The 22,158-nt window shown below is 46.0% G+C and overlaps 1 protein-coding gene across 3 annotated transcripts in view; it reads left to right on the plus strand.

Moving 5' to 3' along the window:
• LOC135205673 (uncharacterized) overlaps nt 1–22,158 on the plus strand; it is a 74,358-nt gene that overhangs the window by 35,909 nt on the left and 16,291 nt on the right. For all 3 annotated transcript variants that reach the window (XM_064236575.1, XM_064236573.1, XM_064236572.1), the window contains exon 4: nt 18,078–18,277. In XM_064236575.1, the coding sequence (XP_064092645.1) occupies nt 18,078–18,276 (199 nt within the window). In that variant the 3' untranslated portion in view covers nt 18,277. The remainder of the gene's footprint in view (nt 1–18,077; nt 18,278–22,158) is intronic.

Raw genomic sequence — 22,158 nt, forward strand, 5'->3', positions numbered from 1 at the left:
AAAAACATGGCTCTTAAAGACATTTTAAGTGCTACTTTTTGGAGGAGTAACTCAGTGTTTGCCTCGCACTACCTACGGGAGGTGAGAACGACCTATGAAAACTGTTACTCTCTTGGGCCATACGTCGCCGCAGACAATATTTTGGGGGCAGGAGGTAGCACTCATCCTTTCCCATAGAAAAGGGTAGGTGAGTTTTTAATATTTGTATGTTTTAGGTTGTAGGGTCGGCTGCCGAGTACGGTCGTCCCTTCCTTTAGCCTTGGTATATGGGAGTTTGTTGTTAGGCTAACTTAGGTGGTGGTTTTGCCTCGTTGCCCTCAGAAGTATGGTCATGGTCTAGTCACATTGTGGTCCCGTCCCCGTTGACAGATCATCTAGAGCGCACCAACTACACAGGTCACTACCTTGTGGTAACTCTAGTGAAGCAGAAGCAGGCTTGGGTGACAGTAATCACGAAGTCAGCTATGCTAACAGGTAAGGAGCCAAGATGTCAATCATCTACATTTATATGTTTCCTAAAATAAAATCCTTTTTCTGTCTCTCCCACTGCCAAAGGTGGGATTCAGCTATATATATATCTGACAGGTAAGTTTCATGAACAAAATGATATTGTTAAGATACAATAAAGTTTGTTCATACTTACCTGGCAGATATATATATTTTTAGTACCCACCCACCTCCCCTCAGGAGACAGTGGTAGATAGAAATCTGATAGAAAATGGGAATGGTTCCTGATACCGCCTCCCAGCGGCGGGAATGGTACTAACCACCCTAACTCCCACTACGTGTGTCGTAGTTTTAGAAATTCTGTCGGACTTCAGAGAATACAGCTATATATATATCTGCCAGGTAAGTATGAACAAACTTTATTGTATCTTAACAATATAATTTTTATAAATTTCTAAAACATTGCATGGAGAAGTGTAATGAAAGTTTTTAAGATATAGATTCTGCAGCTTGATAGAAGTGAAAAATGTTGCAAATTTGAGAGTTGTGACCCTTAGTAACTTGTAACACTTAATGGACTGTAGTATTGCAAGTGTAAAAGCACATTCTCAGGACAAACAGATCTTACTTAGGCCTATTCTGCTGATTTGGGCAAGTCAGACTAAATTAAAAAAGAAGCCTAAATAGTACCAGCTGCAGTGTTGTCTATCAACCAGTGCTAGCATTTCTTCATTAGAAACATGAAGGTACATTTCATTACCACTGGAGTTCAGGTTTATTTTGCTAGCAATCTTTTACATCCCCTGTTATTAGCTGTATTTTTTCTCAGATGATTTTTTAAAATTTATTTTTTTATTTTTTTCTTCGTTTCTGTGTTTTTGGTAAATATTTTGGTTCTTTCCTGTGTCCTGCCTTATGCTTATCCTGTTCATTTTGCGAAGGCTTTCCTGCCCTTTCATAAGTAGTACTACAGTCTTGTAAACTCTTCATGTGTTTTCCTTTTCGTCTCTTACCCAACCTGATAGTGGGTTGGGTTAATCGCCTAGCCAAAGCAAATGTAGTGCTACCACGAATTTCAAAATTCTAACTGCCAACGAAATTGAAACTACAGCTATGTAATTACTTGGTAGGTATACTATATAAAACCTCTTTTTCATTTTACAAATATCACATTTAAAATTTTTAACAGTCAATCCAAGGATCACCTCAAACTTTCTACAGAATTTACCATAGGTTGTAAACTTAGTTTTTATACATTTAACTTACCTGTCAGATATATACTTAGCTATTTGACTCCGTCGTCCGACAGAAATTCGAATTTCGCGCACACGCTACCTGTAGGTCAGGTGATCTACTTACCTGCCGCTGGGTGGCAGGACTAGGAACCATTCCCATGTTCTATCATATTTTTTCTGTCGGCCATACTGGCAACATCGTTGTGGGTATCTCCGGCTGGATTCGTATTTTGCATCGCAATTGATCTTCGTTTTGGACTTCTCGGTGACGTATTTGCATTGATTGTACTGGCATACGCGATTGTGGACCGTTTTTGGAATTTGATTTGGATTGTTCAACATGATGTCTGATTCTGGAAGTGTGGTGAGAAATGTTTTGGTTTGTGAATGTGGGTTGTAAAGTTAGGATTGCTGAAGGCATCGCTTGATCCTCATACTATTTTGCAAGAAATTGCAGGATGTATGAATGTTCTTTTGGTAATACTAGTAATGAATGCAAGGATTTGAGTGTGGAAGAATGGAAATCTCTAACTTCATACTTGAAGAAGTTGGAAAGAGACAGGGTGAGGAGTCTTCTTCCAAAACCTTTGTCTAGTTCTGTATCTAGCGGGGTTATCAGTAATATTATACCCTCTTCTCTTTTACTGCCCCATCTAATGTACCTACTCCTTTATTAGAACCCACAGATTCGGCATCTGAGATTGCGATCGTAAAGCCGCCCTTCGGAAAATGGAAACCAAAACTGGCGGCCATAAAAGGTAAGCAGTGTGATTATAGTGTTGTGGATAGTGATATAAAGTGTCCCCAGTGCAGTGGAGGGGGCGTTTGATTGTCCCTCCACAAACGCTCCCAGGCCTAGACCTCTTTCAAGCTCCCAACCCTTAGAGGAGAAGGAATGGTCGAAAGCCGTTAAGGAGGTTGTGGAGGATCCCAACAGTCCACACGTCCCTTCGGCATTTTCTGTATCGCCACAGAATGCCAGAGAACGCTACAGAAAAAGCGTTCTGCGTGAGTGTTTCTCCTCCTCGGAGAATTCTTCACCTAAAAGAGGTTGGACATCGGCGGATCTTTCTCGCCCCCTGAAAAGACGTTGGATGAACCCAGGATTACTTCAAGTCTGAGCGTTTTTCAAGAGGAGGACCATTCAGTAATTAAACAACCGAGGGTAGACAATAATGAAGAGACTAATAGAATCCTTCGCACTATTGCAGGATTCCATCACTTCTCTGGTGGGAGTTTCTGTCAAAAGACCCTCCCAAGAAGGAAAGACGATTTCCTGCCTATTAAGAAGTCTAGGCTATCGAGGGTTCAGACTCGCCATAGAAATTTGTCATCCTCCGATTTGGAATCGGATTCATCAGCCTTGCATAGGCCGAGCAGGATCCGTTCTCCTGTCAAACGCAAGACGCCAACGAAACGCGTACAGCCTTCCAGGCGCGAGACGCTAGACAAGAGCGTCGAGTTTTCTAGACGCGAAGCGTCAGCCAAGCATGAAGCGCCAGCCAGACGCGAAGCGCTTTCCAGACGCGAGTCGCCAGTCAGGCGCGTCGAGCATTCCAAGCGCGAGACGTCAACCAGACGCGAGACGCCAGTGTGGATCGAGGCGCCAAGAAGACGCGAGTTTCGAGACAGGCGCGTGACGCCAACCAGAAGCAGGACGCCTCCCAGAGCGAGGCGCCAGGCAAGCGCACAGACGCTACGAGGCACGAGACGTCAACAAGAAGCGTGGACGCCTCTCAGGAGAGAGTCGCCAGGCAAGCGCAGAGGACGCTCCAAAGCGGGTGACGCCAGCCAGAAGCATGACGCCTCCCAGGAGCGAGGTGCTAGGCAAGCGCCAGGACGCTACGAGGCGCGAGACGTCAACTAGAAGCGTGACGCCTCTCAGGAGAGAGGCGCTAGGCAAGCGCGAGGACGCTTCAAGGTGCGTGACGTCAACCAGAGGCGTGACGCCTCCCAGGAGAAGAGGCGCCAGGTAAACGCGAGGACGCTGCAAGTCGCAAGACGCCAGCCAGAAGCGTGACGCCTCCCAGACGCGAGGCTTCTTCTAGACGTGAGGCTTCTACTAGTTGTGGGGACATCATTATTGTTCGTAGTCCCTTCACCTACTAGAAACAAGTTCTCCTAGAGCGGCTTCTCTTGATAGAGAATCGTTCAGGAAAGAGCGATCTCCTTCTAACCTTGAATTTGAAGAGATTTCTGAGGAAGAAGTTTCAACGAACGAGGGACTTTCCAACTATAAAGTTTTAGCCTCGTTACTTCTTGAGGAGTTTGGGGATTCTCTTAGTCCTGCAGCTCCTCCTTCGCCCAGATCTCTGTTTTCGAGCACAAAAACCCCGAAATCCTCGGCTTTCTTAAAGATGAAGCCTGCGATCTCAATGAGGAAAGCCCTCCAGTCTTTGGATTCGTGGCTTTTATCTAAAAAGGAAACTTTGAGAACTGTTTATTGCTCTCCTCCCTCCAAGCTGACGGGGAAAAGAGGCATTTGGTATAAGACGGAAGAGGCGATGGGATTGATGCTCCCCTCGTCTGCAGATTCAGATTTCTTGAATCTTGTAGAGTCTGTGAGAAGACAGTCTCTCAATTCAGCAAAGGCTTCTGGAGTATGTCGGAATTAGATCAGCACTTAAGGGTTGGGAATTTTTTCACGTCTTAGAGGTGTTCAACTTCTTGGATTGGTCTCTTGGGGTGCTGGCTAAGAAGACGAGTGAGCCAGATTTTCTTGATCCAGAAACTTTGCACAGTGTCCTATCTTGCATGGATAAGGCTGTGCAAGATGGTTCTGGTGAGTTGGCGGCACTTTTTGGATCTGGAATGTTAAAGAAAAGATCTCTTTACAGTTCCTTTCTGACGAAAGGAGTTTCTCCTTCTCAGAGGTCCGCTCTATTATTCGCACCTCTGTCAGAACATCTGTTTCCTTCATCTTTAGTGAAGGATGTTTCGAGATCCCTGTCAGAAAAGGCTACGCAGGACCTTCTTGTACAATCTACAAAGAAAATTAGACCTGCAGTTCCGACTCAGAAGAAGGTGGCTCGTACTCCAGTGGTGCCCTTTCGTGGAGCCCCCTCAACTCGATCAACTTCGAAGAGAAAACCCTTCGACAAGCGAGGGAGGTCTTCCTTCCGCTCTTTTAAAAAGAGCAAATAGCAGCCATGTCCTCCAAGCACAGGTAGGGGCCAGACTTCAATACTTTCTGGAGGCCTGGTCCGTAAGAGAAGCATCCATCTGGACTCTGTCTGTCCTACAGAAGGGGTACATCATTCCCTTCGTAGACAGACCTCCTTTGGCAACATCTCCGTAGGATTTGTCGACGAGTTACAAGGACCCTGGACTGAACGAGACTCTCCTTCAGACGGTGGTGTCGATGAGGGACAAGAATGCAATAGAGCTAGTGCAGGATCCATTCTCCCCGGGGTTTTACAACCGCCTTTTCTTGGTTCCAAAGGCTTCGGGGGGATGGAGACCCGTCCTAGATGTAAGCGTCCTGAACAGGTACGTGGAGAAAAAAGAAGTTTCTCCATGGAGATTCAGCTTCAGTTCTGCTCGTTCCCTACGTCAGGGAGATTGGATGGTATCCCTGGACCTTCAGGATGCTTAACTTTCATGTTCCGATTCACCCATCGTCAAGAAAATATCTAAGATTTGTTGTACAAGGACAAATCTTCCAGTTCAGGGCCTTGTGCTTCGGGCTATCGACCGCCCCTCAGGTATTCACGTATCTGATGCGGAACGTGGCCAAATGGCTTCATTTAGAAGGGATAAACATCTCGATGTATCTCGACGATTGGCTAATCCGGCCAAGTCGGAGAAACTGTGTTTGGAGGACCTACAGTCTACTTTGAACCTAGCAAAAGACGTTAGGATTACTCGTGAACCCTCGAGAAATCTCAGATGATCCCCAGTCAGAACTTAGTCTATTTGGGGATTCAGATGGATTCTCGGGGTTTTCGGGCTTTTCCGTCCCAGGAAAGGATTGCTCGCGGATTACAGAAAATCTCGAGCTTCCTAGAGAAAGAACAGAGTTCGGTGAGGGAGTGGTTAAGTCTTCTGGGAACCCTTTCCTCACTAGCACAGTTCATTTCGCTAGGAAGACTCCACCTACGCCCTCTTCAATTCTTCCTAAGAAGAATTTGGAGTTGGAAAAACGGGCAACTTTCAGACACTTTCAGTATTCCTCTGGAAGTAAAGAATCATCTGAAGTGGTGGATTTTTCCCTTAGAAAAGAACGAGGGCTTGTCTCTAGAAGTTCGGAACCCAAACCATAATCTCTTGTTCTTCCAGACGCTTCAGAGAAGGATGGGGGAGACGACTCTAGGGACAAAAGAAGTATCAGGCCAATGGAGGAAGGATCAGCAAGACTGGCATATAAACTCCAAAGAACTTTATGCCGTTCTTCTAGCTCTAAAAGCCTTCGAGACAGAGGTGTTAGGTCAAGTGGTACAGGTCAACTCGGACAACACCACAGCGTTGGCCTATATCAAGAAACAAGGGGGAACTCACTCTCTTTCTCTGTTCCATATAGCAAAAGAGCTGTTGTATTGGGCAAAAGAAAAGAAGGTGACTCTTCTCACAAGATTCGTGAAAGGAGAGAAGAACATCAGAGCAGACAGGCTAAGCAGGTTAAACCAAGTTCTCCCCACAGAATGGACCCTTCACATTCAGGTGTGTCAAGCTCTGTGGTCCCTGTGGGGCAGTCCACATATAGACCTATTCGCCACCTACCTATCCAGAAGGATAGAGAACTTTTGCTCCGTTAGTGGAGAAGGACCGAGAGCGGATAGCGGTGGACGCCATGCTGCTGGACTGGTCAGGCCTGGATGCCTACGCCTTTCCCCCCTTCAAAATGTTAGGAGTGGTGTTTAAAGAAATTTGCGGCATCAAGAGGGACAGACTAACACTCATCGCTCCCTTTTGGCCATCTCAAGATTGGTTCACAGAGGTACAGGATGGGAGGACAGTGGACTTCCCACAGATCTCTTCCACACAGGAGAGATCTTCTCAACAACCCCATTTCGAGAGGTACCAATCAAAACCTCCCCGCTCTCTCGCTCTGACTGCCTTTCGACTATCGAAAGACTTGTCAGAGCGAGAGGCTTTTCAAGCAAAGCTTCAAAAGCAATTGCTAGGGCCCGGAGATCTTCAACTATTCGGGTCTACCAATCAAAATGGGATGTTTTTAGAAGATGGTGTAAGAAGAATAAACTGTCCTCTTCCGATACCTCTGTGACCAACATAGCTGATTTCTTGATTTTCCTTAGGGAAGAATCAAAATTATCAGTTTCTACCATTAAAGGTTATCGAAGTATGCTTTCTGCCGTATTTCGAAACAGAGGTTTGAGAATTGCAGAAGATAAAGATCTCCACGATCTTATTAGATCTTTTGAAACCTCTAAAACCTTTTCTCCTCGCACTCCTAACTGGAACCTAGATGTAGTTTTGAGATTTCTATCATCTAGTAGATTTGAACCTCCTCTCAACGCGTCGTTTAGAGATCTAACGAGAAAATGTATTTTCTTGTTGTCGTTAGCGACTGCGAAGAGAATTAGTGAAATACACGCTCTAGATTCTCGAGTAGGATTTAAGAGTGATGCGCAATTTGTTCTTTCCAGACTGTTTCTGGCCAAGAACGAGAACCCTTCAAAACCCTGGCAAAGAGTTTTGAAGTTAAAGGACTTTCAAACCTAGTAGGAGAGGAATTAGAAAGATCTTATGTTCCGGTTAGAGCTTTGAAGTTCTATTTAAAGAAGAAGAATGAACTCAACGGATGTAAACAAAGCCTGTGGTGCGCAGTTCGGGATCTTAGTAGACCCATGTCAAAAAATGCATTAGCATTTTTTGTGAGGGAGCATTATTACGGATGCTCATAATAACTGCACTGAAGACTCTTAGGACTCTCCAAGTGAAGGCTCATGAGGTTAGAGCGGTAGCCACTTCATTAGCATTTCAGAAGAACATGTCTTTTAAAAGACATTGTGATGCGACTTACTGGAGGTGTAATTCAGTGTTCGCATCGCACTATCTCAAGGACGTTAAAGTAACATATGAAAAGTGTTTCTCTCTGGGTCCTTTTGTATCAGCCGATACCAGGGGTGGGGCGGGCGGGAGCACATAAACGATCCTTAGAAAAATTTGTAATGGTTTTTAATAATTTTTTGGATAGTACAATAGATACTACCTTGTGAGACGAGTTGTTGGTTTTTTTCTGCTGATTAGTATGCTCGGTGGCGCACAGGTGTCCTAGTTTGGATCAGTGGGGGAATCAAGAGACGTCTTACTGGCTAGATTGTACAAACAATTTTTTTATTTTTTTTTATTTTTTTTTATTTTCATTTTTGTATTTTACTGTACGAATGTTTGTGATTCGAGTTTGTGGTTGTTTGCAAGAGGTTAGGGGATAACTTCTTGCAATCTTAGAACTAACATGGATAGGTTGAGGTGATCGGGATCGATGTTGTGCTCCTTGTATAGGTCTTGTCAAGTAAGTGGATCAAGCACCTCCAGTTTGACGTTAGTTCCTTCCAGGAGCTACCAAGTAAGCGGGGTAAGCACCCGTTTTGGCAGAACCACAAAGGCAAACACTTAGACCATAGATCAATATCTCGCTGAGGCTCTTGAGACTGACTAGACTCCTGGATTGTATTCATGAAGTCTTCAGTCTAAACAGGTAGGAACCAAGGTTTTATTTATTTATTACCTACAACAATAGTTGTGATTCCTGTTTGATTCTGTATTTAGCTGTCTCTGTCCCACCTCCAATGGTGTGAATCAGCTAAGTATATATCTGACAGGTAAGTTAAATGTATAAAAATGATATTGTTATGATACAATAAAGTTTTATACATACTTACCTGGCAGATATCAAAATTATACCCACCACCTACCTCCCCTCTAGGAGACAGGCGGTATAGAAAAAAATATGATAGAACATGGGAATGGTTCCTAGTCCTGCCACCCAGCGGCAGATAAGTAGATCACCTGACCTACAGGTAGCGTGTGCGCGAAATTCAAATTTCTGTCTGACGACGGAGTCAAATAGCTAAGTATATATCTGCCAGGTAAGTATGTATAAAACTTTATTGTATCATAACAATATCATATTTTACAAGATGGAGACCACATATTTGGCTTGCATATATTCTACTAATGAAGGTCAAGATTAGCATCATATTTAACAGTCGTAAGTAAAGTGAGAATTTGGACTGAATGTGAACCCAGAGAAGGGTTTGAAAGGTTTTGCAAAGTTATTTTATAAAGTTTTACACGAACTGGTGACAATTATATTATTGTGGACCCTTTAGAACATTTGTTGTAACTTCTGATTGTTTTGATACGTAATACAAACCCTCGGTCCTTTAACAATAGGAATGTATTTACGGCGTAGCTGGAATTACGGCTGTTGAATCTTGAACAAGGTGGTTAGGCAGTAACTACCGTGGGGCAGGCTAGCCTGCCTGGATGTAAACACTCCACTTTGCTTTCGGTGTGTTTGTGAGCTCCGGATGACTGGTCATTGATCTTTTTTCCCGGTGGGATCCTTTTGGTTTATTTTTTGTAATTATGCATATACAGTGTTTGATATTAATACTAAACAAAAGTTTGTCCTTGGTTTTTCAGTTAATATACTAACCCACTTTCTGTGATAGCCTTTGTAACTGCCCCTCTACTGGTGTTAAGAGTTGGCGGCTAAGGTATGCCAACATATTATTTACATTCATTCGCCCTTGAACACTGGCTCAGACCTGCATGAGGATGAGATTTGTATTTATCGTGAGGATGAGACATGTATTTAACGTAAGTGATATTGATCCTGTAACAGGACATGTATTCATCCGGAAATTACGCTTACGCTTTGGAATTACCGAGGGAACTTCAAAGGTTTGGCTGTGTTTTGTTGTTATGGTAATTTCTCTTCTCCTTCTTCCTTTCACTTGCTGCCGGAAGAAGGTAGAAGGATGGGCGTGCGGTGTTGATGTTGGGGGATCTCCTCTCACTTCGGAGGGCGGTGCCCTTGGATGCGCGAGAAGTATCCTCATTACTTGAATTTTTTTTTTTCCTTATTTTACAGACGACAAGACCGCGAGAGACTTCACTGCAGTAGGAAATGAGACTTTGCTGCAGTGGGATACGAGACCACGAGATACTTCGCTGCAGACGGATAGACCACTGGACGGGTACTGGACATCACTCCGAAGAATATGTCGGACAGGAAGATGGATAGGTCATTGCGACCATATCCTTCTCTCCCTTCGGAACTGCCCACATGTCCTTGGAACCTCATTTCCTTGGACCAGTGGTGGATCCTTGCAAGATGTGTTTGCTTACCCATCTCCTTCAAAAGGACAGATTGTATCTCGTCCATGGTGTGCAGTTGTAGAGATAAGAAGGATGCGAGAGTGACTGGCTCTCCCCCTTCCACGCCTCGTCTCTCCATTCCTCATCCTTCGGGTTGAGGATAGGACTCGAACTCACATTGGCTGGTCGGACGATTGATGCGGTAAGCCTATACATAAGCATCCTTTTTATGTTTCTTATCAGAATCATAGAAGCAATCCTGCACCTTCCTTTAGCAAGGGGAGGAAGGAGACTGACAATAATGCAAACCCTTCCCAGAACTTTGCATTAATGTCTCCGACGCCAATATTCTTCAGAGCACTCCTCCTCGCTCTTACGACCAGGAGGAGTAGTCTAGGTGCGCAGAACTCCCGTCAGTTGTAGAGGCTCACTCAGATTCCTCCCACCAATCAGTGAGTCTTCCTGTTGTTAAAGGACCGAGGGTTTGTATTACGTATCGGAACAAATCACAATTTGTCGAAAATTGTATTTTTCCTTACTATACAAACCTGAAGCCCTTTAACAAATATGCCCACCTCATGCCACCCCTCAATCTGAACCTGGGCCGAAAGGCAAAGTGGAATGTTTACACCCGGGCAGGCTAGCCTGCCCCACGGTAGTTACTGCCTAACCAACCACCTTGTTCAAGATTCAACGGCCGTAATTCCAGCTACGCCGTAAGTACATTCCTATTGTTAAAGGACCGAGGGTTTGTATATTTAGGAAAAATACAATTTTCGACAAATTGTGATTTTACATGCGGTAGAAAAATCGTGTATAGCATGGATACTCTGCTGATGTGCAGGGTGAGATCGTAGTCAAGATCAGGGTTATGCATAAAAGCCAGAGGTCACACTGCATTTTTTCTGATAAATCATCTTTATTAATAGGAATGCAATAAAGATTCCTTTAAAAGTTATTGCAATGTTGAAATAAAGTGCATATTTTGACATTCTTAAAGAAACTGTACATACATTAAATTTCAGACATAGACCATGTAGAAAGACCCTTCTCCTCCATTGAGCACTCAGCAGCACTAGGAGGAACACCCCACTATATTAGGCATTACATTAGTTTTTAATGTTCTCTAATAATCTGTGCATTACATTAGTTTTTAATGTTCTCTAATAATCTGTGTATTGTAATTTATTCTTTTTGTACAAGTAACTTACCCAGCAGATATATACTTAGCTATAGACTCGGTCGTCCCGACAGAATTTCAAAAACTCGCTGGCACACGGCGACAGGTAGGTCAGGTGATCCACCATTCCCGCGCTGGGTGGCGGGGTCTGGAACTATTCCCGTTTTCTAAGTCATAATTTCTCTGTCAGTTGAACGGACAACACCTATTGTTCGTTCCTCCATCTTGGATTTCAACTCGTTTGCCGAGAATTTGGATTGGTTTTTTGGTGACGTATTATGTTTTTTCTCTGGCTTGGCATACGCTTATTGTGGACTGTTTTTCGACTTTGGTTTTGACTACTCTTTCACGATGTCTGACGCTAAGGCTTCACCTATGTTTAGAGTTTGCAGTAGGGAAGACTGTAAGGTTAGGCTGCCTAAATCGGCATTGGATCCGCATAGTATTTGCGCTAAATGCAGGGAGAATGAATGTTCTTTTATTAAACACCCTGTGTGGAATGCGAGAACCTTACGGAGCTTGAATGGAAGGAATTATCATCATATGTTAGGAAGCTTGAGAGAGATAGAGTGAGGAAGGCTTCAGCTAGGTCATCTAGTAGATCTTGCTCCTTAGAACAAGAAAATTAACTCTCCATCTAACAACTTTTCCCTTAGCCTCAGCTGCTTCTCCCTGTTCTGAATCCAAAGATTCTTCGTCAGAGAGGGAAAATGTAAAAGCTTCATTAAGAAACTTCAAGCTCAGCTACGAGCTCTAAACCAAGGTAAGAGTGGTGATAGTGGACTTGTGCAGTGTCCCCAGTGCAGTGGAGGGGGCGTCTGACCGGTTCCTCATTGCTCCTAGGCCTAGACCTCTTCCAAACTCCCAGGACCAGGGGAGGAGGAATGTCGAAAGCCGCAGGGAGGATGCAGAACATCCCCAACGGTCAGGCGTCCCTTCGGCAGATCCGTTGTTAAGTCCCAGGCTGCCTCGGATTGCCGCAGAAAAGGCGTCCTAAAGGAGTGTTTTTCGGCCTCAGACTCTTCCTCTCCTAGACGAGGATGGAGTTCGGCCTCCCGTTCGCGCCTTTGAAGAGAGCCTGGAAGGCTCCTAAAGGAGGACGCTGCTGACTCCAGCCAGAGCGTTTTCCCGAGGATTGGCCTTCGGGACCTAGAAAGACTAGACAAGAGGGAGGCCTGCTCTTCAGGATCCGACAAGCCAAGTTTTTGGTTAATCTGCAAGAGCAATTAGCTTCGCTCGTAGGCTCTTTTGCTAAGGACTCTACAAGGAGGAAGGATGTCTCGCTCCCTGTTAAGAGTTCCGCTAAGCGTCCTTCTTCGTATAGGAGAGAAACTCTCACGATCTCCAGGACGTTTATCGCCTTCGTCGAGAGACTCGTCGGATAGGAGTTGTTCTCCGAGAAGAGCCCTTTCGCCCTATAGGTGGCCTTCTTCCCCGAAGCGCCCTCTTAGAGACAGCGCATCGAGCAGAAGTCTCGATCGGTTTAGGTGCAAGGAACCGGGAAACCGATTTAGGTATCAGGATCCCTTGGGTCTTCAGACCAGGAGCCAGACAGGCGCAAAGAGGCAGCAAGACGCAAGAAAGGACGTCAAGAGCCTCTTAGACTCTGGATTCAGGACGTCAGGATTCTGCTAGAAGCAGGAATCAGGACGCTATGAGCCAGGACGCCATGAGTCAGGGCGCCAGGAGTCAGGGCGCCAGGAGTCAGGGCGCCAGGAGTCAGGGCGTCAGGAGTCAGGGCGCCAGGAGTTAGGACGCCAGAAAACAGGACGCCAGGAGTAGTTAGGCGTCAAGTGTTAGGGCGCCAAGAGCCTGTTAAGCGTCAGGAATCAGGACGCGGGGATCTTTTCAAGCGCCCTGAATCAGGACGCCAGAGCCTAGCAAGCGCCACGAAACCCGACGAACCTAGACAACAAGAGTCTAGTAGGCACAAGAGTGTTGCCGACAGACAGGAGCCTCACTCTTCGTATAGGAGTGCTAATGTTCCGCGCTCCCCTTCTCGGGAAAGGAGTTCTTCTCCAGGGAAGAGCCAGATCACTCCAAAACGATCTCCTTCTGTAGATCAGTTGGACCAGGTATCGGAAGACGAAGAGCCTGTAGATGTAGCAGTTTCGGACTACAAGAGACTTTCTCTTTTGCTACTAAAGGAGTTCGGAGACTCCCTTCATCCTGCGGACCCTCCTTCACCAGGATCGTTGATGTCCCAGCAATAAAGCTCTCAAATCGTCTTCCTTCGTTAAGATGCGCCCCGCTCTTTGTATGAAAAAGGCATTGAAAACTTTTTCAGAGTGTTGACTTCCAGAAGGGAAGCGGGCAAGACAGTTTTTTCCTGCCCTCCTTCCAAGTTAACAGGCAAACACCAGGAAGGTGGTACGAGACCAAAGAGCCGATGGGGTTAGGTACTGCCTTCTTCCGCGGATGCGGAATTTTGCTTCCTTAGTGGACTCTGCTAGGAGGAAGTCGTTGCTGTCTGCTAAGGCGACTTGGGGCATGTGTGAGCTGGACCACCTTCTAAAGGGCCTCTTTAAAACCCTAGAAGTCTTCAACTTTATGGACTGGGCTTTAGGAGCATTAGTGAAGAGAGCTCAGGACACGGACTTTGTTTCCATTTGGAGGAACGTTTCGAGCGTCCTGGCTTGCCTGGACAGAGCGGTCATGGACGGTTTCTGTGGAAGTTGCCTCTCTTTTTGGAACGGGAGTATTGAAGAAGAGATCTGTCTTTAGCTCTTTCTTAGCAAGAGCAGTATCACCCTTGGCAAAGGACATCTCTTCTTTTTGCTCCTTTATCCCCGCACCTTTTTCACAAGAGACGGTTAGAGAGGTTTCGAAATCTCTTACGGAGAAGGCAACTCAAGATCTCCTCACGCACTCAGCCAAGAAGTTTAGGCCGGCAGTGCCGATAGAGAAGAAAGAGAGACCCTCTTTTGTTCAGCCCTTTCGAGGGGCCTCCTCTTCTAGAGCCCCTCTTAGAGGTCGAAGACCAGAGAGAAAGAGTAGACCATCTAGAAGGTCCTTCGGGAAGTCTAGATGAACAGCAAGTCCTCCAGACAAAAGTAGGCGCCAGGCTACTCCACTTTGCCAAAGTCTGGGCGCAGAAGGGAGCGGACTCCTGGTCCCTCTCTATCCTGAAAAAAGGATACTTGATCCCCTTCAGGGAGAATCCTCCCTTGACGACAACTCCAAGGGAGTTGACCGCCAGATACTCGGATCCGGTCCGAAAGCTTGCTATGTTGCAAGCATGGAACAGATGATTTCCAAGGAAAGCGGTAGAACTGGTTCAAGATCTCCAGTCTCCAGGATTCTACAATCGGCTATTCCTGGTACCGAAAGCATCGGGGGGATGGAGACCAGTTCTAGACGTCAGTGCCCTGAATTTCTTTGTCTTGAAGAAGAAATTTTCAATGGAGACGTCTTCCTCTGTTCTATCTGCTCTTCGTCCAGGGGACTGGATGGTGTCCCTGGACCTTCAGGATGCGTATTTCCATGTGCCAATTCATCCGGCAGCAAGGAAGTATCTGAGGTTCATGTTCCAAGGGAAAGTGTTCCAGTTCCGAGCGATGTGCTTCGGACTTTCGACTGCCCCTCAAGTTCTTTACGGACATCATGAAGAATGTAGCTGATTGGCTACATCTGGAAGGGATCAGGATCTCGTTATATCTGGACGATTGGCTAATAAGAGCCCAATCGGGAGAAAAAAATGTCTGGAGGACCTTTTAGTTACTCTAAAGTTGACAAAGTCCTTAGGACTTTTAGTAAATCACGAGAAAATCCATGCTGACTCCCCAGCAAAGTATTGTCTATACCTGGGGATTCAGATGGATTCTCGGGATTTTCTAGCGTATCCTTCGCAGAAAGGAGAGAACGCTGCCTAGAAAGGTGTCAGTCTTCTTAAGGAAAGAACATTGTTCCGCGAGGGAATGGATGAGCTTGCTGGGGACCCTCTCCTCGATGGAACAGTTAGTTCCTTAGGAAGACTTCACCTACGACCCCTTCAATTTTATCTGAAGGAGAAGTGGGATTGGAAGTCCAACAATATGGGAGAGACTTTTCCAATCTCGAAACGGATCAAGGAGAATATCCGTTGGTGGTTAGATCCACAGAAACTAAGCAAAGGAATCTCCCTTCGCTTACAGAACCCGCGCCTAGCGTTGTTTGCAGACGCCTCAGATTCAGGGTGGGGGAGCGACCCTAGGTTCGCAAGAAGTGTCAGGCATTTGGGAAGGAGAACAAGTGTCCTGGCACATCAACAAGAAAGAGCTAACAGCCATTCATCTAGCTTTGGTTCATTTCGAGGAACAGGTCTCAGGTCTGGGGATTCAGATTCACTCGGACAACACAACAGCCCTCGCTTATATAAAAGAAGCAAGGGGGGACGCATTCCTTTTCCCTGTACGAATCAGCAAAGGATCTGCTGATTTGGGCACAGGAAAGGAAGATCTCTCTCCTCACAAGGTTTGTGCAAGGAGAGAAAAATGTCCGGGCAGATCTGTTAAGCAGAAAAAGAACAAGTCCTACCCACGGAATGGACTCTCAATCCTCAGATTTGCCAACAACTTTGGCATCTGTGGGGAAGGCCCAATATAGACCTGTTCGCGACCAACAAGAATCACAGATTAGAAACCTATTGCTCCCCGATCTCGGATCCTCAAGCAGTAGCAGTAGACAGCTTTCTGCTAGATTGGACGGGCGGGTTGGACGCGTACGCCTTCCTCCTCCTTTCAAGATAGTAGGAGAAGTATTGAGGAAGTTCGCTTGCTCGGAAGGAACAAGAATGACCCTCATCGCTCCCTTTTGGCCGGCTCTCGATTGGTTCACAGAGGTGCTGGAGTGGTTAGTGGATTTTCCAAGATCGCTTCCACTAAGGAACGATCTTCTCAAACAACCCCCACTTCGACAGGTTTTCACAAAAACCTCCACCCCGCTCTAAGTCTGACCGCCTTCAGACTGTCGAAGGACTTGTCAGAGCAAGGGGCTTTTCACGAGAAGTGGCGAAGGCTATTGCAAGAGCCAGAAGAGTCTCACTTAGAAAGTATATCAGTCGAAAGTGGAGTGTTAGAAGATGTGTAAGGAAAAGAAAATATCCTCCTCCAGTACCTCTGTAACTGAAATCGCAGATTTTCTCCTATATTTGAGAAAAGACTGTAACCTGGCAGTTTCAACAGTGAAGGGTTACAGAAGTATGCTGGCCTCAGTTTTTCGACATAGAGGAATAGATCTGACAAACAATAAAGATCTTCATGACCTTAAAGGTCTTTTGAGACCACGAAAGAACATGTAATCAAGAAGCCTAGCTGGAACTTGGATGTGGTCCTCAAGTTCCTAATGTCGGAAAAATTCGTACCATCTCACGCAGCTTCGTTTAGGGACTTACAAGAAAGTCCCTTTATTGCCTTTTTTGCGTTAGCAACAGCCAGAGTGAGCGAGTTTTGCAAGCTTTGGAAGGTAAAGTTGGGGGTTTTTTAAAGAAAGATTCAGCGATTTGCCTTTCCCTTTCGACCATTTTTTTCTAGTGAAAAATGAAAATCCCTCAAAGCCTTGGCCAAGAAGCTTTGAGATAAAAGGAATACCTTCATTAACAGGGAGAGAACTAGAAAGGACTTTGTGTCCAGTCAGGGCACTCAAGTTCTACCTGGAGAAGAAGAAGTTGCTGAAAGGTACAGAAGAAAGTCTTTGGTGCTCTGTAAGAGATCCGAAAAGAGCGATTTCTAAGAACGCCCTTACATTCTTCATAAAAGATGTAATAAGGGAAGCTCACCTTAAATGCGAAGAAGAGCATTTCAAGGTTCTCAGAGTGAGAGCTCATGAAGTGAGAGCCATAGCTACGTCGATGGCAGTTTCACAAAACATGGTCGCTTCAGGCTCTTATAGAGTCGACATTTTGGAGATGTAATTCGGTGTTCGCCTCGAATACCTAAGAGATGTTAAAATTTCGTACGAAAAGTGCTTTGCTCTGGGAGCGTATGTTTCGGCGAATTCAGTGCTGGGAGAAGGGGCTGAGGCTAATCCTTCCTATTTAGTTTAAGGCTTAAATTACTGTTTATTGGTGGTTGTTTTTATTGGTTAATTGTCAGAGGGAATAGGGACCTCTTACAATTCATAGATTGTAACAAGACTAACATGGTCAGGTGATCGGGATTGGCTTCAGTGCTCTTTGTGAATTGTTTAATAACCTTAACTCTGTCATGTAAGAGGGCGAGTCTCCATTGATATGACAAAAGGTCAAGGCTCTACCATGTAAGTGGGTCAGCCCCATTGGTACGATCCAGTATAGGCTCTGTCGCGTAAGCGGGCTAGCCCCCATTGACACGATCCAAAGAGTTATTCAACCATAGGGTCATTCCTCGTTGAAACTCTTGAGGCAAGCAGACTCATCGACAGTAGTCATGAAGTCTTCAGCCCAATAAGGTAGGAACTATGGATTATGTTATCCAAGAACATAGGTTGTTTTTTCCTGTTTTTTAATGTATGTAGTTTAAATATTATTTTGTTTTTAGCTGTCTCTTTCCCGCCACCAAGGGTGCCAATCAGCTAAGTATATATCTGCTGTGGGTAAGTTACTTGTACAAAAATGATATTGTTAAGATACAATAAAGTTTTGTACATACTTACCTGGCAGATATATACGATTAATGGCCCACCCAGCCTCCCCTCAGGAGACAGGTGGAAGAGAAATTATGACTTAGAAAACGGGAATAGTTCCAGACCCCGCCACCCAGCGGCGGGAATGGTGGATCACCTGACCTACCTGTCGCGTGTGCCGCGAGTTTTGAAATTCTGTCGGGACGACCGAGTCTATAGCTAAGTATATATCTGCCAGGTAAGTATGTACAAAACTTTATTGTATCTTAACAATATCATATTTACAATATCTGATTACTGTACTTACGGTTATTGCTCTTTGACATCCTTTATCTTTTTCATTCCAGTGAACAGTGCCACAATCTCATTTCTGGTATCTATAAGACTTCGTGCAAAACTGGTGCTGGTGTAGAAGAAATGTTTGCTGATATTGCAAGACAGCTGAGCGACTCAAACCGTTCACGAAAAGAACTAGAAAGCATGAACAAGGATTCCTTTAAAGTCACTCCTCCTGAAGGTGAACCCGAGGACTCTTGTTTATGCTGAGGTAGGTGTCCTTATTATACTAATTTAATCTTTGATGAAATTTAAATTTTCTCCTTGAAAGTGGTGTTCTTATTGTCATACACAAGTAAAAAAAACTATAAATTTATTAACCTTATAACTTATAAAGAAATTATTGAAGAGTTGATTTATGCAACCAAAAGGAAATTTTGAATTGCAACGTTGAAAAGTACTACTGTATACTTTAGAATTAAAGTACTGTACTTGTGTACTCGACTTGTAACCCAGCCATGTACGTGATTCATCCCGTGAACGCGTAAGTGTTTCGCCTGACGTACGTGTACACGATCATTTCAGCAATGGTGTCACACGAGCCTGTACGCTGTTCGAGCCATGACTGTGCACAAGTGCTGTTGCAAGATGACACTTGAGAACCTTCAGTTGCAGGGCCTTCGAGTTTTAGAGACTTCTCTCCTACCAATAATGTCCAGAATGCTAGCCTTCCTAGGGAAGCTTCATCAGTGTTGTTGCAGAAGGAGGACGATACTGCCAAGCCTTCTTCATGTCATTGGTCACCGTTGCCAGCAGGAGGAGGGAGACACTCAAAGAGTTTTTGTCTTCCTTCACAGAGGTTGTTGATCTCATTCGTGAGTTCAGCAATCTTGAGTGTAGGATGCAAGCTCAGTCTTCTATCACCCCTACATGCCTAGAGGCATTGTTGGGTGCCAGTCAAGACCCTAGGACTTCTTTTGAACTTCCCCTGTTGGGCCACGCTCGGTCCGTCTTGCAACATGTAAACGCTTTGGTGTCGGACCGAGATGGCTCTCTGCATTCCAAGGAGTCATCAAAGTCTCTTCCTCCTCTCTCGTGTAGCATAGGAAGTACTACTCAACTAATGTAGTTCATTTGATGCCTCATTACCTTAACCCGGATGTGATCTGACATAAACCTGGTCTAACCCAAGAGCAAGTTTGGTCAGAAGGTCCTTCCTTGTCATCACAAGAGGAGGTTTAGTGAGTTCATCCTCACTCACTAGACTGTTGCAGTCTGGTGGTAAGGCATTTTCTTACCTGGCCCACCATAGTGCGAACTTGTGGGACAACCTCCTCCTAGCCAGGAGAGACACGGCTTTGTCCAAGGTGGTGAGTTCAGTGGACTCTGAGTCTTTATCGGAGTTCAAGAATGGGGATCTCCTCGATGCGCAGTTTCTGTTCCCGAGGACTGAATTAGAGAATACGATTGACCGATGACGGGCGGATACTAAGGAAAGGTTAGTTCATCAGGCGGTATCCAAGTCGGAGGTCTTTCACTTCGTCCGCCTCCTCCTCCTCATCAGGGCTTCTGCTTTGGTGAGGGTCTTTCACTCCCTCTCTCAGGCTAAGTCTAGCAAGCAGCAGCGTCCATTCAATCCCGCCCCTACAAGCCTGGTAGGGGCTCTAGAGGAAAGGGCAGAGGGGGTTGTCAATAGAGTGGGCGCCTCTCCCTCTCCTTGCCACTAGTAGGGGGATACCTGGCAGGCCAGTGGGCCAAGTGGCAAAGTTGTGGAGCGGAGAAATGGGTGGTAGATGTTCTGCGGGTGGGATATCTACTCCCATGCAACTTTTCTCCCCTCTCTTGGACAGACCCTTTCTCAGTCAGACATATGCTCGCAACTCCCCAAAGTTCTTAGCTCTTCGGGAGGAAGTGTTGAAAATGCTGAGCAAGGGTGCAATAGAGGAAGTAATGCGTCCTTCTCCAGGGTTTTACAGTTGCATTTTCTTAGTACCAAAAGTGACAGGTGACTGGAGACCAGTCACCAGTCACTCCCAGTCATCATCTGAGCACTGCCTCTCTCAGACGTGACATTATCTCTGCCGCCCTGTTTGCTACTTCTCCCTTCCATGACATCAGAGCCTTCTCTTGCAGCTCAGTCTGAGGTTATATGCCAGGCAGTGCTTAAGAAATTGGACTTTGTTTTGGATGTTAAGTTGGCTGCCTTGTCGGTTGGGAGGATTGGAAGGAAACGCGTTACTTCGTCCCCGCCTCCTGCGAAGAGATCGCTTAAGGAACCAGTACTGTCTTCTCCCTCTTCCCCCCTCTACGCCACGTTGGCATATCAAGCGTTGAAAGGCTTAGGACTTTGCTCTTTCTTCGCCAACGAGGGAGGAAGTACGCGGACGTGTTCTCAAGAGTGTTGGTGTTTTGGAGAATGTTAGTGTATCTTCCCTTGTGTAATCTGCAGTGGCTGCTTCGTCCTCTGCATCGAATCATGGGCCTGTTGCAACTTCCCCCGTCTGCTCACGTCTCGAGTGTGTTGCAACCTCCCTCGTCCATGCACATCGTGAGTGTGTTGCAACCTCCCCTGTCCAAGGCCTATTTGTCGCCGTAAGGATCTCAAGGTGCCTGTCAATAGATCGAAGATGGTGAGCATGAAGTTGCTGCAGCAGGGGTGTTTGCCTGCCCCTCGATGCTTCTAAGAGTTTGATTCTCAGGGATTCTCCTTCGATCTTGAGTGTTTAGGATTCCTTTCCAACTCAGGTTCGTAAGTCGGCCACACCCGTGACCATTCACGGACATGTTAATGAATCATCTGTTGGAGGAGAACGTAGTGATGTTTTTAGTGTTATAGTGGGTTCATCTCGGGAACCAACGCGTGGACCCAGCCCAGACAGGTTAGTTGGTGTTTCGGGCTGTTTGGTGGCTGATCCAACCATTAATTTTAATGAAGAAGGTGCCTTAGAGGAGCCTACACATCCTTCTCGTTGTCAGTCTCCGTTGCCGGAGCAGGAGGAGGGAGACACGCAAGAGTTTTTGTCTTCCTTTTTGGAAGTTGTTGATCTCATTCGTTGGTTCAACAATTTTGAAAGTAGGTCTTTAGGCTCGGTCGTCTTCCCTCCTTGCTTGGAAGCCTTGGTGGGAGCTATGCAGGATCCCAAATCATCTCTCCAGCTTCCCTTATCGGGGCACTTCCAGTCGGTCTTGCATAAGGTCAACGCCTCTGTTTCGGACCGGGACAGTTCACTTCGCTCTAGGGGCTCTGCCAAGCCACTACTCCCGCCTCTCACGGTGCTAGGAAGTATTATGCTACGAACTCTACTTTTTTTATATTGTGCCATCTTAACCCAGATGTCACTCACCTGAAGCTGGGATTGACTTTGGAGCAGGTGAGGTCAGTGGCTCCATCCTTGTCTCCGCAAGATGCCTCAGCATTGGAATCTATGGCAGCCTCCATGTTGCAGACGGTTTCTTGGCTGGACTTCTGGTCTGTGGTCATTGCCAAGATAGCTTCTGACAGGTCCCCAGAAGGGTTGGTGACTGTATCCTCTTTTGCCAATCTGTTGCAGTCCGGAGGCAATGCTTTTTGTGTATGGCTCACCTCAGTGTTAATTTATGGGCTAACCTTCTGCTGATTAGAATGTGATAGGCTAGCGTCGGGCTGACACCAAAGACAGACTGGTGCACCAGGCTGTGACTAAGTCCGAGTCTCGTCCTCGGAGATGTCCGGCTCCTCCTCCTCCCCCTGTCCAGCAGTAGTCAAGAAGCGTCGCCTGGTAGGCTGTTGAGGAATTCGAGTTTGGCAGGGCCTTCCTGTTCAACTCGGCCTTAGTCTGAGGATCAAGGTCCCATTCGCTTTCGTTCCTTTAGGCCGAGAAGGGGCTGAGGTAAAGGGGGCCGTCGGTAGGTTAGGCACCTCTCCCTCTCCTGTGCCACGGAGGGGGTTGCCTAGCGGGCCATTGGGACAAGTGTCAGATTTATGGGGTGGAGAAGTGGGTGGTAGATGCCCTTCGGGTGGGGTACCTACTGCCATTCGATTTCTCTTCTCCTCTGTCGGACAAACCACAGCTCACAAAGGCATATCCTCCAGATTCTCTGAAGTTCTTGGCTCTTTGAGAGGAAGTGCAGAAGATGCTGGACAAGGATGCAATAGAGGAAGTGGTGTGTCTG

This window comes from Macrobrachium nipponense, chromosome 24 (genome assembly GCF_015104395.2).
Source record: "Macrobrachium nipponense isolate FS-2020 chromosome 24, ASM1510439v2, whole genome shotgun sequence".
Lineage (NCBI taxonomy): Eukaryota > Metazoa > Arthropoda > Malacostraca > Decapoda > Palaemonidae > Macrobrachium > Macrobrachium nipponense.